The sequence below is a fragment of the Sciurus carolinensis genome, chromosome 8 (assembly GCF_902686445.1).
Source record: "Sciurus carolinensis chromosome 8, mSciCar1.2, whole genome shotgun sequence".
Lineage (NCBI taxonomy): Eukaryota > Metazoa > Chordata > Mammalia > Rodentia > Sciuridae > Sciurus > Sciurus carolinensis.
In genome coordinates, this window is record NC_062220.1 from 3079531 (window position 1) to 3096779 (window position 17249).

A 17249-nucleotide genomic window follows, 5' to 3' on the forward strand; every position below is an offset into this window, starting at 1 on the left:
CAGAAGCGGGCCTACCATGTGGCACAGGACCGGGCTGCTGCTCAGTAGCTTCCTGCCATCTGAGTCATGTTCCTCGCTGCCCTGATGAGGCCCGCAGCCCAGAGTGAAGGGGTGTGTCAGGACCCACCAGGACTCAAACTCAGTAGGCGCCACGGCCTGTGCTGCTTCTCCCGGGGACGCACAGCTCCTCACAGTGAAATGGAAGCAAAAAGGTTCATGGGTTGCACTTATTCCTTCTTGTCCACCAAGTGCTTCCTCTAGCTAGCACACGCAGAATGAGCTTTCCGTCACGTAAGTGCTGTCGGGGACACGCTGAATACATGTTGACTGACAACAGGCTTTGCCTTAGTCATCTTATGAAAAGATCGATACAACTCTGAGCAGGAGACTGAATTAACGTTGTGATAGCAGGTTTCTCTATTGGGGTGTGCAGGACCATGGGGAGTCAGGGAGTGTTGGCATCGCACATCTTCCTAATTTTCACTTATGAAAAGTTTGAAGGAAACACACGTCTTGCTAACAAGACGACAAACGAGAACTCACGGAACAGCACGAAGCTTTCGCCTGCACTTTCAGGCAAAACGGTCACTTTAAACCTGCTCTGGACTCTGCTCTCCAGAGTCCCACGTCAGAGTCCCCCTTGTCTTCTGCAGGGCACTTGATTAATCACTTCGCCTGTTATGACACTAGAACACAAAGGCATCGGGGACCTCCCTGGTTGCAAGGGAGAGTGGAAACAGGTAAACTGAGTAAATGAGTGCTCTGTGCTTTTCAGTAGTTGCAGGTTCAGTAGTGCGAGATACGTACAGAAGCAAGGGAACTCTAGGGACATGTCCAGGCAAATCCCTCCATGAATCTACCTCCTGCCGGGCACAGCCAAAGCGCCTGCCTTCAGCTTCACAGTCATGGCGCCCAGTGACGGACATTCCCCCCGCCAATGATGGGCTTCGTAGTAAATGGGAGAAGAAATTTCAACTTGAAACACAAAGAAATCATCATCCACTTCCTATTTTGGAAAGCTTAATTGATACAGTTATTCTATACAATATAATATAGTAATATAATATATTATAATGTATGCTATAATAATTCAGAGAGCCTTGTAAAACACAACTTTTAAACTTATGCACAGAACAGGACATTCTAAAGTTTTGTGCAATAGCCAAGGTTTATTGTTCTTTCATTTTGACTTGATGTGGGTAATGTCCCCACGTGCTATGACAGGGCAATCTGGAGAGGCCAGAGTCCTTTGGACTGACAGGATGAAATACAACAACTTAGGGGCATGTTTAGCACAGAATCTAGGTGACACCAACAAGTCAGTTTATTTATACCTAGAGTTCAAAGAAGGTCAGAAAAGTAACAATCATGCTCCTACTTGCTTTTTGTTCTTAAGATTCATCACACCAAGGGCTCCTGACTACAGCGCCTTGGTTAGTTAAGAAAACAGTTCAGAATTTACACGACTTAGAACATTTTGCAAGCGTTTTCACAGGGTTCAGACTCAGCAAGACAATCTTTAATGTGTTCTATCAGTTTTGAGCAAGGTAAAAAGCCCATACGTACTTAACAATTACCTTTAGCAAAACCATGTTGTAAGAAGCCGCTCACGGATCTGTGCGCTGTTCTTCTTGGGGATGAGGAGGAAGCCTAATTTGCTGTCAGCCTGGGCAGCGATGTGAGAACAGTGGCTCAGATTGAGACCCCTGGCATAAGATGCAGTCACTTCAGGCCATTGCTCCTGGACAGAGGGTCCTGAGTCTTGGGGAACTTCTGCTTCACTTAAAGTCAAAACCCTTGAGGATGAAGTAGCTGCACTTTGGCCAATTGTAGAAGCACATTTTGTCTGACTGAAGATAGTCACAAGAACCCATCACCTCTCCTCCCAAGGGTCAGTTCACTAGCCAGGGACTCCTCAGCAGATGACTTCTCAATCATTATAAAAAGGAATCCTATCATAGATCTGTGATTTAAACCATGATCGTCTGCTCACATCAGTGGCTATGGTCATTGGAGACACTACAAGTCAATCGATGGGGATTTTGCTAGGAACCAAGTATCCTGAGATGGTGACAAACTCCTCTGGCCTGAAGGTCCCCAGGGATGAGGGACCATCCTCTGCTCTTGGTGAGAGATCACTGGAAAGACAGTGTCCACTCTCTCTTCAAATTGTTCAGGGTGTTTTTCTAGCTCCTTTGGCTCTGGAGATGTGGGCATGGCCAAGGTCTTCAATGGTCATGGATGCCGTGGCACCTTGTCCTGCCTGGCCAGTTGGACTGCGCTCTGTGGAGGACGGGGGCCACCTGTGGCCATGGTTCCGTCTTCCTTTTTGCTTACTGGGATTGGCCTCCTGGCAGGAATTCACAAGCCAACAAAGCAGCAATTACAGATCCATCTCAGTTCCTGGTAAAGCGCACAGAGCAGAGCCCCGGAGTGGGGACCTCCATGAAGCCAGGACCATGGTCGGCTCTCCCCACCACGCCCATGATGGCTTCTGGCTCCACTCCGGCCATGTTGCTCTGCCTCCTCCCTTTCCTCTGCCTCCTTGACTGCTCTGGGTTGATGCCGACAGCCTCGCGGGGGTGGACTGGAGAAGGAGTGGACTCGGCAGGCGAGGCTGCGGCTGCTGGTGCAGAGCGAGGCAGAGGAGCTGGGCTGGGTGGGGGCACCAGAGCCCCCGGAGGCCTGTCCCTCCAGGCGAGTGCAGAACCGAGACAGCCACATTCTGAAGTGGCCTGGGACACCTGGAGGACGGACCTCGTGCCTGTGGTGGCCGGGCAGGGATATGGAAGCACGCGAGGCAGGCTCTTCCCCAGGGCTGTGGAAGAAGCCCTCTCCGGGCCTCTCCTCAGTGCTGCCTAGAGAAGAAGCTCCTGAAGGCGCTGCTGTAGCTCTTGTTGAAGGCCGTGTAGATGAGCGGGTTGAAGAAGGAGTTGGAGTAGCCGAGCCAGAGGAAGATGCTCTTCCACACAGCAGGGACATCCCAGGAGCAGAGGGGGCCGACGAGCTCGGTGACGAAGAAGGGGATCCAGCAGAGCACGAACACCCCGATGAGGATGCCCACCATGAGGGCCGCCTTCTGCTCCTTCTGTTCCCTCCAGGTGTCTCCTTCTGTCTGGAAGGTGACGGTGGCACGGCGGACGGTGAACACCATCTGGGGTTGCTGTGCTGAGTCCTTTACCTACAAGACACAAGCAGAAGCTTTGTGAAGAGCACTTTGCTGCACCTGCCAGGTGTGACCAGGTGCTGATGGGCCTGTCCCCACGCATCCGCTCCAAGGGAAGGTGCTGGGTTTTAGGCATGGGAACCCGAAGGCCTGTGGGACCTGACTCGGGGCGTGGAAACCTGATGACAGAGCTGGGCTTTTGCTGCATCTTAGAGCAGGTGGGAGAGCAGGAGCCTCAGAGCCAGAGTGATGCAGATGTGCCCGTAGCTCCCTGCCCAGCAGCGGGCGTCTCCCACAGGCATCGACGTGTGTGGGAAACACTCCGAACTCTTGGACTGCCTAAGGTTCTTGCAGAAGTGGGCCCTGGTCTCACTTCCTTCTCCCAGGAAATGTAATTGCTAGGAAAGAAAGTTCTCTCCATGACAGACTATTCTCAGCTCTCAGGAGAACAGGAACTGAATGGCTGATGAGGTGGTGGCCCTAATACCAAGGAGGTGCAAGGAATGGATGAACTTGCAGACTGACCGAGTCAACTAACTGAGGGGCAGGTTCTAAGTCAATCCATCCTTCTCTGGCAGGTGAGACTGAACTGAGTAAGTATGCTTCTTCCAGATCCACCATCCTCTAGTATATTTTAAAGGAGCTTGTTCTTAAGCAACATGCAAACTTATCAGCACCAGACTTATCAAAAAATATGCCTGGTTGAGTCCAACCACTTAACCAGTGCATGAATACATTTATAAATTGGAGCTGAAAGGCACTGACGGATCTGTCAGTTAGAATATCCGAGATGGAAATAAGAACACTGTGGTTAAAATAATGTAGTCCATGCATGCATTATTCAATTTGAATGATAGCCTTGCTGGCTTTTATTAAAAACAGTAAAACATCAAGTGTCATGCACTTAAAAAGAAGGCAAATATCAGAACAACCAGTTCATAGCACTGTACCCATTAACAACAAATATGATAGGAAGTGAAAAATCCCTCTTTCTGTACCCTGCTTTCACCCCCAGACAGAACCAGAGTTACCTATGATCTTATTAATGCACAACTGGAAATGGGTCTCCAGGGACTCATTTGTAGAAATGCACATGCAATCGAGAAACAGAGAATCTTACCAATTTCTAAAAAAATTCAACTTCAAAATAATATCAGGGAGAACATTTTCCCCTATTGTCCAAAAATGGCAATAAAAAAATACTCCTGGTCAGACTCTCCCGCCCCCAGGAAGTTCTCCCAGTGGGCACAGAGGGTGTGGTCCTGCTGGGTGGCCCAAGTTTTGCTCCGTGTCAGGAGTGGTTTACGCTAGAACTCTGCAGTTCTCAAGAAAGTGCAGGATTTTCAACCTCAATGTGCAGCACGGGTCATTTTATGGGGCTGTTTTTGGTACTACATTCAACACCCACTCACCTGTAGAAGCAAGAGTGTCCCTGACTGGGACTGCTGCCTGGGGCCCTGGGACCCAGCTGTCAGAAGGATCTTGCTGTTCAGGGTTTTCTGGTTTCTAATGCCTTCAGCTCTTCTAGCTCACTCTGGCCTGCTGAACTGTGGACTCCAGCTCTCTGCATTTGGCTCGTCAGTGATTGCAACAAAACACTAATCAAGCATAGATCATGGTCCACATGAATTACTCTAAGTACTTAACAAGCGTCAGGGCTCTTACATTTCCAAAATGGTATGTACCACATAATTATTTCCTGGCTTACCACAAATCTGGTCTCTTCTTATATTTCCTCTAGCCGTTCGGTTCCACCTCCTGACTAGCACTACGGAGTCGGAAGACACCATACAGAGCGGTGCCGAAGTTAGAGACAGAGACACTCGCTTTGGAACATGGGTTCAGGCGATGTGCAGGGCGGACCAGGCTGTCATCAGAATGAAAGGCGGGTCTCAGAAGCACCATGGAGCAATCAGGATTTCACACCAGTAATGACCTTACAGATTAAGGGAAGACTCCCCAAATCCCCTGTGAGAAACAAGTTCCCACAAACTTAGGAAAGGATTGATCTGCAGCTGTGGTAACAAGAGACTAGTTAGTTGTTTAAACCTCTTCGACTCAGTTCTGTGGAAAACAGCTGCTAACAAACTTATCATTGCTGGCCCTACCATCTGAGAGCCAGCCAATCAGGTCAGACTCCCTGCAAAGTGCGGCTCTGAGCACCCACAGCCCAAGCAACCACACCCTTCCCATGACGTCAGTTCACTGCTCCTCCCATGACGCCCTGAGCCCTACTCTACCCTGCTGGATGATCGGCATTCCTCTCTGCTCCGGGGCCTATGCCCGATGAGTAGAGCTGTCTCTTAATATCCCAGGCCGTAAATCAGCTGTCTTTACATCTCAGCCTCTGAGTGTGGCGGCCTGCCTTGCACAGTTCTGGTGGTTCCACTGAGGCCCCTGAGGACCGTGGCATCCTTGGACCACAGGTACGTTCACTGGGCCCCAACTCCAGCTGCCCTTTAGCTCTGTAGTTAAGCACCGATGCTGGAGATCTGAGTTCCTCCGAGTCCCCTGGGCTTGCTGCTCAATGTACTTTGCTATCCTAGGGTTTGTAACCAAGTATGTCCTTGCACAAGGTCATGAGAACTAGGTCTTTGTATCAAGTAACTAAGTCTCCCATTGAGAGGTCTCTGCTAGGTCATTGACTTAGACCGTTGCATACAGCTTTAGACTTTTTGTCAAGAAGTTGTACCAGTAGCAAATATTATTATGCCATTTACTAACACACTCTACTGCTGCTGGCTAGGGTTTTGCTATGGTTTGTCTTTATGTACAAAGTCTTGGATTAAGTATTTCGGTTTTCTTGGAATGCCTTTTTCTGATGACAATAAAAGGGATTATTCTAGAAGGCATAGCTTCCAATCCAACTCAAGCAGACCTGAGGGTCAATTCTGATTGGAGGACTATGAGATAACTGGCCAGCTTGTGAAAAACCAATGGCGAAATTTGCTTTGTGTCTCCTATGAAACATCTGGGAGAGCAGTCCTATCCCGAAAATTTGTGAGAGTGTGCCGCTGTGTTTGATTTGTGTTCCGGCTCCATGCTGGTTGGGCAGTGATCGTATGGTCCTTCTCGGCCTCTATTTGGTCAGAGATCTGAGATGCTGTTCACAAGCACGGAGGACTGCTGAGCTACCACAGAGCTGTCTTTCCTGTGCATCCTGGTCTGTCCCTGCCCGCCTCAGCCTTCTCCTTAAGAACTTGTTCCTATTTTAAATTGTCTTGTCACCCTAACTCACACGTTTTCTTGACAAATACCAGAATTTTTTTTTTTTTTTTTTTTTTACTTATTAGGATTTTCTGGCAAATGAAAATAGATAAATTAACATATTCAAGAGAGGTTCTGAAAAAAATACGGAGACAAACCAGCTACCAGTCAGCTTATTTAATTGATACCTGGAGGTCTTAAAACAATTCTAAGACAACCTCAAAAATCTGTGACCCTCCAAAACATACCTCTCTCCCTCCCGCACTCGAGTTTCTCTTTGACTTTATCTGATTTCAAAAATGAACTATACTTTCTTCAGGAAAAATGCAATCGCATTGTAAAACTGCCAGACAGAAAGTTAGATTTATAAAATGTAAATTTAAAATCCTGGTCTAGCGCTAAGTTAAGAGATATAAGGAAGAATTTTCCTAAACTTCTGAGAGAAGAGCAAAAATGTGCTACAGAATTTTAAATTTTGTTAGAATATCAAACAAAATTGCTATTGTCCAGATCTATACCAACCAGTTCAATTAAATGAAATCTCCTCAGATGAGGAAAATATTTACAAGTAGGACAGAAAAGAGAATTATGTAATCCAGTTGTGAAAATTTAAACATAGAGGGAGAACACATTACATAAGGCAATTGCAGGAGCTTTTCTTTCAAGGGAAGATTGAATGAAGGTGAACACTATAAAGCAAGTAAACAACGAAAACAGACTTCAGAAAACTTTGAGCAGTGTTCTCGTAGAAACCCAATCACTGAAGTGTGGTCTTGTCTTCCTATAAAGGACTCAGTCCTGAATAAGGAGATTTAATAAGAAGAAATAGTCAGGTGTGGTGGCACACACCTGTAATCCAGCTGAGACAGGAGGATTGCAAGTTCAAAGCTAGCCTAAGCAACTTAGCGAGACCCTATCTCAAAACAAAAAATAAATAGGGCTGGGTTTGTGATTCAGTGGTTGAGTGCCCCTGGATGAAATCACCAGTAATGAAAAGAAGGAAGGAAGGAAGAGAAAGAAAGAAATTGAAGTGTGAAATTGCTAAGTTAGAAGATACCCAACATGAGGCTCCATATTTCCGGGTACCCTGAGAAAGTAAGAGGTAAGATATCCTCCACTTTCTGGCCTCCATTTTCTGAGGCTTGGGGGTCTAAATAAAGATGTGTGTGTGTGTGTGTGTGTGTGTGTGTGTGTGTGTGTTATACATAAAACTCCAGCAGATGGACCCTTAAAAGGGTCAACCCCCTATACTGGCTAAAAAGCAGAATGACAGTTATCTAAAATCTGTCCAATAAAGTGGCTCCAAGGGAGATGTTACCACTCAACAGCAGATCATTCAGCATACATTTTTTTAGATTTTTTTTTTTTTTAGTGATAGATGGACATAATACCTTTATTTTATTTATCTTATTTATTTATGTGGTGCTGAGGATCAAACCCAGTGCCCCACGCATGTGAGGCAAGCCCTCTACCACTGAGCCACAACCCCAGCCCCAGCATAACTTCTTAAAGTTAGCTAAAGCAAAGTCATAAATCAATTTGTAATAAGTTTTTAAAAGTTAAGAACAGGAAATAATTTCTTTAACAAAATGATTGGTTTTACCAGATGGTAAAAGGAAGTAATGAAAGACAAATTTGTGACTACATAATAAATTCTTTAAAGGTTTGAGGGAAAGTCAACTTTGTTTGACAGAAAATTTCAAGTAGTGAGAATCTTAAAGAACCTTATGTGCCAGTTACAGCTGGTGTTTCAAGGTCATTACAGAAGACTACTTCTTTCGTCCCTGTGACACACCCTCAAGTCCAACAGATGGGATCTGCATCCAGATGAAAGCTGCAACCTCTATTGAACAAACTGCCTTTGGTCTAGGCATGAGAACACCCATACTGTGTATAGCTCAAGAAAACACTTGAACCTCTGTCCTAGAATCTCTTATGATGAGAGACTCCACAGACAGAAAGATCAATTGGCATAGAGTGCATGGATTCAGATGAATTCTTCCTAGGTTGTCAAGAACTTTTCTTTTATACATGTAAGAGCATGCTCTATGCAGATCACCGTGAGGTCACAACTGTAGAACTACTGCCTATTCTAAGCCCCCACTTAATTGAGTAACCAAGGCCTTGACTCCCTGCCGATTGCCAGCATCAACAAAGGTGGTCAACACATCTTGAGAACACTTTATGGTAGGCCTTCGAATCTTGTGTTACCACATGTAATAAGCCCCAGTTGCTAACTGAAACGACCCAGCTCCCATGAGTTGAGCAATAGTGACTTTCCCTTCCCTAGAACCAACCAGTGCTCAAACAAACATGACCCAGCAATTCCATAATCCTCAGCCAACAGGAAAACAGTCTTCTGATTGTGCTTCTGAAATTGAAGTGACCTTGTGTCGATCAGAACTTTGCTTTTCTAGTTCCACACTCCAACTAACTATTGTTTGGGGATGGATGGATATTTTATTAAAAATAAAAAGGACAAAGCCAGGTTTGATATAAAATAAGCAGTCTTGTCTCTCTTATAAAACCCAATTTCTTGCAGAAGCCAAATTGTTCCATAACTGAAGAGTGACCCTTTCCAGGACATATCAATTTATTCAAACAAGAGAGAAGATAAAAAGTAAAGTAACAACTGTGTGTGTTGAGAATAATTCTCTTATTTAACATGCTATAGAAGCATCTTCAGATACTCTTTGAAAAGAATAACATAAATTACTGGATAACTTGGTGCCACCTAAAATAGTTCTAAACTGAGGTCCTCCAGAGGGCCTCTAAGAAGTGTGGACACTGGTGACTGACTGGGAGCCTTGAAGCAAGCAGATGACCATGAAACTGGTGACTTTCTGGGTAGTACTCACAGACCATGTATCTACAACTGCATTAAAGTTGATCACATGAAGTTGATCTCCTGCATGGCTCATGGGCCTTCACCCTGTGCTGAAACCAAGCTTCTCAATGTCCTTCCAGGAGCCAGGTTAACTGCTCAACAGGGCCATAAACTCGGCCATTCCATGTTTACTCTCTAATACTTCTGTGGACTGTATCTCCTTACAAAGTTCCAGAGGACACAACTTTTTCAGTGAAAAGATTACTAATTATAGCAACCACATTTATAGAAGTTACATAAATTTAGGTTTTCATTTTTTAAAAAAAATTCATAGTGAATAATGCCTATATTGGTGACATAGCAAATTATACAGCCTAGGCTCTAAGACTACAACAAAGCAGCTTCAGTATCCTAACCCACATGGTCATGGTTAATGGAATAGCCTTAAATTTCCTTTAGACAACCAAAGCTAATTCTTCATGCTGTACCTGGATTAATATAGCAGAAAATGATCAATATTTAAGCTAGAAGAAAAGGCTGTATAGAAAGACACCTGGAACCTTTGGGACTTGCTTTCAGAGCAGAACTTGGAAATCTTAGGAGAGTTCAGGAGATCTTCTGGTTCTTCCTTCTAATGCTTCTAGTTACACTTGTTTGCTCAGAGTTCAGAACTTGTCCAGAACTTCACATGCTTCTGCACAACGCTGACCTGATGGATGATTTAACAAATGACCCTTAAAGAAGGTTAAGATCATGCTAATTGATGTGCAATCCTCCCTGCCCCTGGTGCTGGGGATCGAACCTGGGGCCTTCTGCATGCTAGGCATATGCTCCACCTCTGAGCTACACTCTTGTCCCTCCATATACCATCTGACCATCAGTTTCCCACAGATGAAACCTCACCTTCAGGGAGAACTAACAACAGGGGTGAAAACTTGAACAGCCCTCCAGGTCTCTCCTGAAGCTTTGGCTGCATGAGGACCAAGAGTGGGGACTGAAAACTGAATGCTCCCACAGACTGAGGAAGAGACTGAGGACCCAGGGCCAGTTTTCAATTGTTCCACTAATCCCAGACTGCTCAGCACAGGGAAGGTGCCCTTACAAGCCAACCTACGGTGTGAGCCCCGCACTTCTAAAGGTCGGCCCCCCAGGGTGCACTCAGTAAGCACCCCTGGGGAAACAGCCAGACAACAGCTGCTTGCTCAGACAGTGGCAGCACACTGGCACCTGACAGGCCAGCTGAGCTGCACACCTCCCTGCACACCACTTCAGTGCCTCATTCTGCCCTCACTCAGGGGTCCTGTCATCTTGCTTCAGAGCTTCAGGAGTGGCCCCTGTCCTGTGCAAGGAGAGTCCGTCCATCTGAGTGACAGTTTCCAGCTCAGTGTCTCACAAGGTCAGGGCTTCAGCATAAATGTCAGTAAAACTCAGCAGATAGAGAGACTGGGAAGATGGGCGTGGCTTTCCTAGGTAACACAGCTAGCTGGCAGTAGAACTGTATTTAGAAATTCTGACACCCGTTATCCCAGAGCAGCCAGGAAGCCTGGTTTGTAATCAGCCCTTCGACATGAGGACTAAGGCAGCCCTGCATCATATGCAGAGCCCTGGACCATGCGGAGGTCTTGCAAACAAGAGGTCTATCTTCGAAAGTGATCTGACAGAGAGAAAGAAAGGGAGCTCAGGGTGTGTGCGGGTGTGGGTGTGTGCATGCACAAGCACACGTCACCATGGTTTCGCTTCCACCATCAAAGCAGGGAAACGACAGCTCCACTGTCCTTGCACAACAGGCCTCGAGCTAGAGCTGCAATTGGTCTCCTTCCTAAAGCTGTGTCTGGTGTTAGTGTAAACTACGCTTGCCTGGATGAGCAGCCTGATGAGCAGAAGATTCGTGTGAAGAGGGCCCTTAGAGGTGCCCAGTCCTCTGGCTCCTGACCTGGAATTTGGGTGGCATTCACACACATGGACCTGGCTCAAGGCTCTTTGGTGCAAGTTCTAGAATTTATGCCCATCTGCACTCCTTGTACCAGGTAGAAATTCAACAGATCAGAGTTTCCAAAATTTGGCACTATGGACATTTTGGTCTGCAGAGTCCTTGGTTGAGGGGGCTGGTCAATGCTCAGCAATGCTCAGCAGCAGCCCTGGCCTCTACACTCGAGGTGCCATTAGCACACCTGCCCAGGTCTTGATTGTCAAGAATGTCCAAACAGTCCAGGATTTCCTGGGTTGCAATATCACCCTTGTAATATCACCTTGACAGATACCCTCTGTTTTCCTTTTCCTTTTTTTCAAATAATGCTCTTCCCTTCCTCCCTCAGCTACACCTTTGTTCTCACTAAGTTTGAATGACTGGGAATTGACAGAATTAGTTATTGACTCTAGGAAATGCAACTATATTGCCAAGCTCAAGAGGGCTGTCCATCTCCCTCACTAGACCAAACTCTTCATGGGCAAAGACCATGCTGATATCATTCTTTTACTTGTTGCATCATGCCCACAATGTGCATTCAATACACTTAATTAAATGCATATGTTGTCCTGGAGCCAATAAGAGAAAATGGGGGTGGGTAGATTTCTGATCTAACTTAAATACATAAGTGAGGTTCAAAGGAGAGGGGCAGGGGTGGGGAGCACAGTCCCCACCTGCAGTGGATTCTGTTTTCCTGTAACTTCAGAATCTTGAATCACAGGTCAGATTGTTAAGAATTAACACAAGGCAGGAAAGCAAGCTTGGGGAGAAGATGAGGAGTCTTCATCGTTGTCACATAGTCAGGGCCATTACAGGGAGCTGGGGAGTTGTCTGCCCTAGTTTTTAATTTCCTCCTGTAGTTTTACTCTCAATCAGGAAGGCAGACAAGTGGCCCTCCGTTGCACATGCAGCCTTATGGGCCCCTGGGGACAGACCCAGAAAGTAGCTCCACACGGCAATGGAAGCAGACAGCAGATGCAGGCACTGAGACTATTGTAAACAACATCTTTAATCTTACACCAGGAGGGAAGGATTCTTACAATGACAGTTTGTAGCCTAGGAGATGCCATATTTACAAAGTCAGTTGCTATAATTTGCAAAGAAAAAAGGACTGGGCCAAAACCCTATGCTATTGTGACTGATGTGTAGCAATCCTCCTGCCAATCATGCTCCCTTCCTGCCCAAGAGTATCCCAACTCTCAGTGCAGGAAGCTGCAGATTTTTCCAGGATACTGACCTAGTGTGTACCTGAGACACCAGCTTTTCCAGATGTTCTGAAAGGAGTTTTGTATCCACATGGTCCTCATTCCAAAGAGGATCAAGCAGAGGATGGAGCCAAGCCCCTCGTTTTATGTGTAAGAAAATAACCCTGCAGAGCCACAAAAGACATGAGTAGCTCTGCACCACCGAAGTCTCTGGTGTTCAATTTCTCTTCCCTGGATACTCCTACCAACCAGGAAATGACTTTTTCTGCACCATGTGGGGAAGGATGCGGGAGATAAAGCCTGCACAGTTGCAAGCGAAGTATTTTTAAGGGTCACTGCAGCACCCACCTCCACAGCCTCAGGTTCGGGTGAGACGCTGTTGGTCTTCCTGGAGCCCGCACGGAACTTGGAAGCCTTGTAGATCTTCCAGTAGACGAAGAGCACCAGGCAGAGTGGCAAGTAGAAGGCGCCCACGGTGGAGAAGACCGTGTAGGAGGGCTCGCGGCTGACCTGGCACTCCTCGCTGTGTTCAGAATACGTCTCCCCCCAGCCGAAGAGCAGCGGGGCCAGAGAGATGACAGCAGAAAGTGCCCAAGTGAGCGCGATCATCACTTTGGAGACGCGCCTGCGGGTGCGGAGCGTGTACTCCAGGTGGCGTGTGATGGACCAGTAGCGATCTAGGGCTATGGCCGCCACGTTCCAGATGCTGGCGGTGCAGCAAAGCACGTCGCAGGCAATCCACAGCTGGCACAGTCGCCGGCCCAGCTGCCAGCGGCGCCCGGATAGCTCATGCACCAGACTCAGCGGCATGACCAGCGCGGCCACCAGCACGTCTGAGATGGCCATGGACGCCACCAGGTTGTGGGGCACGCGGTGGAAAGTGCGTACACGGAGAATGGTCGCCAGCACCAGCAGGTTCCAGGCGAACGTGGCCACCACCAGAAAGCCTAGCAAGGTCAGAACAAGCACTCCGAAGACGGAAAGGAGGGGCGGGCTGGGGCGCAGGTCTTCCGCACCAAGGCTGCGGTTGGGCTCCAAAAACGAGGGAGTGGAAAGGGCAAAGGAGGTGAAGTTCACAGGCAAATCCATTTCAGAATCCCGGCCCGGGGTGCTTGCACAAAGGGCGTTCAGCGGACTCAAGGTGACCACTGCCCCCAGAGCCGACGTGGGAGCTTGCGTCCTCTAAGCAGTGGCGAGCTCTTTCGAAAGCGCCTGTGAATTTGACCCCAGCCTCCTGCCAGTGAGCGTCCCGGAGAGATGGTCTAGGAGAGGAGGGCGCTGGGCTGCAGGCTCCAGAATCCGAAGCCCTCGGAGGCTGGGGCGCAGGGTCAAAGAGCTTAGCCTAAGAGGCCGCCTGTCCCAGGTTCCTCACCTCCGCGGAGACGGCGGTCCGGTGCTGGGAGCCCGGCATCTCCCGGGTCGGCCCCGCGGCGTGTGGGTGCCAGGAGCGCGCTGGTGCGTCAGCGCAGAAGCTCTCCCAGTGCTGGTCGAGCCCGCAGCCTCCGCCGCGTCCGGGGAAGCCGCAGGCGCCTGCTCTCTGGGACTGCCTTCTGCCGCGTCCCCGTCCCCGGCAACCCCATCCGGGGCTGCGGCTCAGAGAGCGAACACCGGCGCGCCCACCGACCTGCTTATCAAGGTGGGGATCCAGCCCTACGTCAGACGTCAGCTGATGAGCCTGCTCCCCGCGCGCGCCGCAGCTTTGGCGCTGTCCGCGGTGCCGGCCCGCCGCGCTCTCCCCGCCGCGCTCTCCCCGCCGCCCGCCGCCCGCGTTCGGCGCTGTCCGCGGTGCCGCCGCCTCCCTCGCCCGAGCGCGCCGGTCGGCGCTGTCCACGGTCCTGTCGCTCTTGTGTGAATTGGGTCCCCTGTGGGGAACAAGTTGGCCAAAGAACTTTCCTGAACCGGTCCTCGGGCCACTCCCGCACACGTCCCTCCGGAGGAGGTCTGGAGACCCTGAGCCGCCGCGCGGCTTCCCGTGGGTGCTCGTGTCCGAGTGCCAGCCCTGAGTGAGGCGTCTGGGATGACTTTCTCCTCCGATCTCAGTACAGGATCGCTTCTTTCTCACGCAACACCCAGTCATTTCCTTAAAGAGTGGTTTTCTTTAAAGGAGAAAAGGAAAGGAGACATTTTCTGCTGTTTCCAGAGGTGACAGAGATATAGGGGCTGCAATGCTTCACCTCCTTCCTTAAATCTACCGTGTCCCTGGGGGGCTCTGCTGCACTCGCCACTGTGAAGGGGAAAGGTGGACGGCGTGGTTACATAAGCTCCATTGCACTCTTCCCGCACCTGTACCTGTAGACAACCACACAAGCACCGAGGAGCGCCCAGGAGGCTGGCTTAAAGCACCTCACAGAGATATGTGTGATCCAGCAAGATGAAAGGATGAAATTCACATGACAGAAAGGACAGTCACTGGCATTAAACATTTTAAAAATTGCACTTGAAGGGTTTTATGAAATCTCATACATTTACAAGTAACCTTGGTCAGAAGCTTTTAAACTATTTCAAAATGGAAAATACTTTTTTTCTAAGATTTTGCTTGTAACAGAGTAAAGCCTCAAGAGAACGCACCGTGGACACAGGAACTCCTCCAGTTGGGGAGGATACTCCGAGGAAAGGTTGGTAAAATTATTATTCATTAAAAACAGGAGTATTCCTGGGGCTGCTTCACCAAACACCCTTTGAAGTGACTTAATGAGGCTGCTTCGTGCAATGCCGCAGTGTGTGGCTGCAACCAAGGAGCAGGCTTGTGCTCACTCAGAGGCTGTCACCTTCTTGGGGTCATAAATCCCACTGGGATGAGTTGTAAATTATAAATATCCTTTGGAAAAGTTCCCTAAACAATTCTGCATCTGGGTTCAGGGTCGGTGACCTGGAGGAAAGGATGCGCTGCCTGCCCAGGAGGCCGGCCTCGGTGCCGCTCTCCGTGTAGATCTTGAAAGGCAGTGTGGGGGCAGAGGGGCCCGGCCTCTGAAGGGGTACTTAAGCGAGCTGCGGTCCAAGCTGGGATAGCTGGGGACTCGGAGTGGCATGAAGGTGGGAACTGAACAGTGTCCCCTGAAGAAGAGAGCCAACAAAGTCTCTCCAGAAGAAGAGACTCTGCCCCGAAAACCTGGTGTGTCACACACAGACACAAATGGGAAATCAGAACATCACAACTTTCCATCTTAAAGCATGGATCTGATTTTGGTTGAGGAAAATCTTAAAAGGCAGCATCAAGGAACAGAACTTTCTGGATTACCACCTATTGTGGGTGAACATGCCTCTGACCTCCTAAAATCATACACTGAAGTCCTAGCCCCAAGAACAGCAGAATGTGACAGTATTTGGAAATGGGCTCTTTAAGGAGGTAGCTAAGTAAAAATGGAGCCATTAGGGTGGATGCCAGGGTCCAGCCCTAGCAGCTTTCGGAGGTCCTAGGTGGATGGGAGGCGTCGGCGCGGTGGAGAAACAGCACACAGAGACTCCAAGTGTTCTGAGGCTGAGTCTGAATCTTTATTGTTCACAGAATCTTTTTCTATGTTTTTTCTTTGGTATTGATTACATAATTTATGGTTAATACAAGGAAATGTTGAGTAAAAAATCTTTGCGTATAATTAATGATCTTATTCAAGAAACATGTTTTTACTGTATGGTAGGTTAAATTAAAAAAAAAAAAAAAAAAAAAAACCCAGTTCCCAGCAAGGTGGAGGGCACCATGTTCCATTTAGTTTTAATCTCCCTGAAAGAATACGTCATTATGTTTCTATAGAAGTTACCCTTTCCAAGAACTCTAATGTTAGTTATTAACAGTGGACAGTTTTTGTTATTACTAACAGAGAATAGAGGAATCAGCTTATAGTTAATATTTATTCTATTTCATGTACTCTATGGCAGACTAAAACTCTATTTTGATCTTCAAAGAACTAGACATAGGAAGAATACAAATTGTACTTATGATTAACCTATTCATTTTTTATTAAGTGGGAAAAAATCCTTAAACTTAATCATAAACACTAAGAAAGCAATGAAGACCAAACACCACATCAAAGCTCAGAGGAATATACTCTCACATACCTATATATAACTTTTAGAGAATTTGTATACTCAAAGAAATCACAGGCTCCTTATAAATTTGAGCAAATCATAATTACTCATTTATGATTTCATCTAAGCATTAATGTTAAACTTTGTGTTATTTTGTGTCCCAGCACCATGAAATCTCCCCAGTATTCTCTATAATCTGAATCTAAGAATATATTGATGATTAGTGTTAAAAGCAACTGCACATGGAGATATGCCATGCCTATGGTCCCCAAGAGGGAGGATGATCTTTCAACAGAACCGTGCCAAGTGTTGGATCCTCTACTCCAACAGAACCACGTCAAGTGTTGGAGTGGTGAGAGATAGATGCAACAGGTGGACCCTCGCACAATCTGACTAATGTGCTTACTTAAAAAGGATATTTGGACACACAAGGTGGCATCAGGGCTGCGTGTGCAGAGGGAATGCCAAGTGAGGGTACAGCAGAAGGTGGCCCTCTGCAGGCCAAGGAGGGAGGACTCAGAAAAACAAGCCCTGCTGACCCCTGGCTCTTGGACTTCTGGGTCAGAAGCGTGAGCAAAGACATCCCTTGTGTTGGAGCCACCCAGTCTGTGACATTTGGCTATGGCAGTCCCAGCAGACAAACACACAACTGAACCAAACCCTTTCTGCCAGATGATGCAGTGAGGCACCGGGCTGGGTGGGGTGACCGACATTAACAAACCACAGGACATCAGCCAAGGCCTGCTCCTTATATGGTGCAGTTCCTCGCCCTGGCGATCATCAGAGGGCAAGCTCAGCTATCTACTGAGGCTACTGAAAGTTTGTGATCAGGCCACATCAAAGGCATGTAGGAAA

The 17249-nt window shown here is 47.8% G+C and overlaps 1 protein-coding gene across 1 annotated transcript; it reads right to left on the bottom strand.

Moving 5' to 3' along the window:
- Positions 1-1024: 1024 nt before the first annotated feature.
- Positions 1025-14346, bottom strand: Htr5a (5-hydroxytryptamine receptor 5A). The gene is made up of 2 exons (XM_047559962.1): positions 12720-14346; positions 1025-3181 (listed from the first exon to the last, which is right to left on the bottom strand). Exons 1-2 carry the CDS (start codon positions 13458-13460, stop codon positions 2849-2851), a joined length of 1074 nt encoding a protein of 357 aa, XP_047415918.1. The 5' UTR covers positions 13461-14346; the 3' UTR covers positions 1025-2848.
- Positions 14347-17249: the final 2903 nt, after the last annotated feature.

What these genes read in the sequence shown, in the direction of transcription:
- Htr5a (XM_047559962.1), bottom strand. Translation starts at nt 13,460, where the DNA reads ATGGATTTGCCTGTGAACTTCACCTCCTTTGCCCTTTCCACTCCCTCG. An exon ending in CCGAACCTGAGGCTGTGGAG is followed by an intron (nt 3,182 to 12,719) that starts GTGGGTGCTGCA and finishes TGTGTCTTGTAG; the next exon opens with GTAAAGGACTCAGCACAGCA.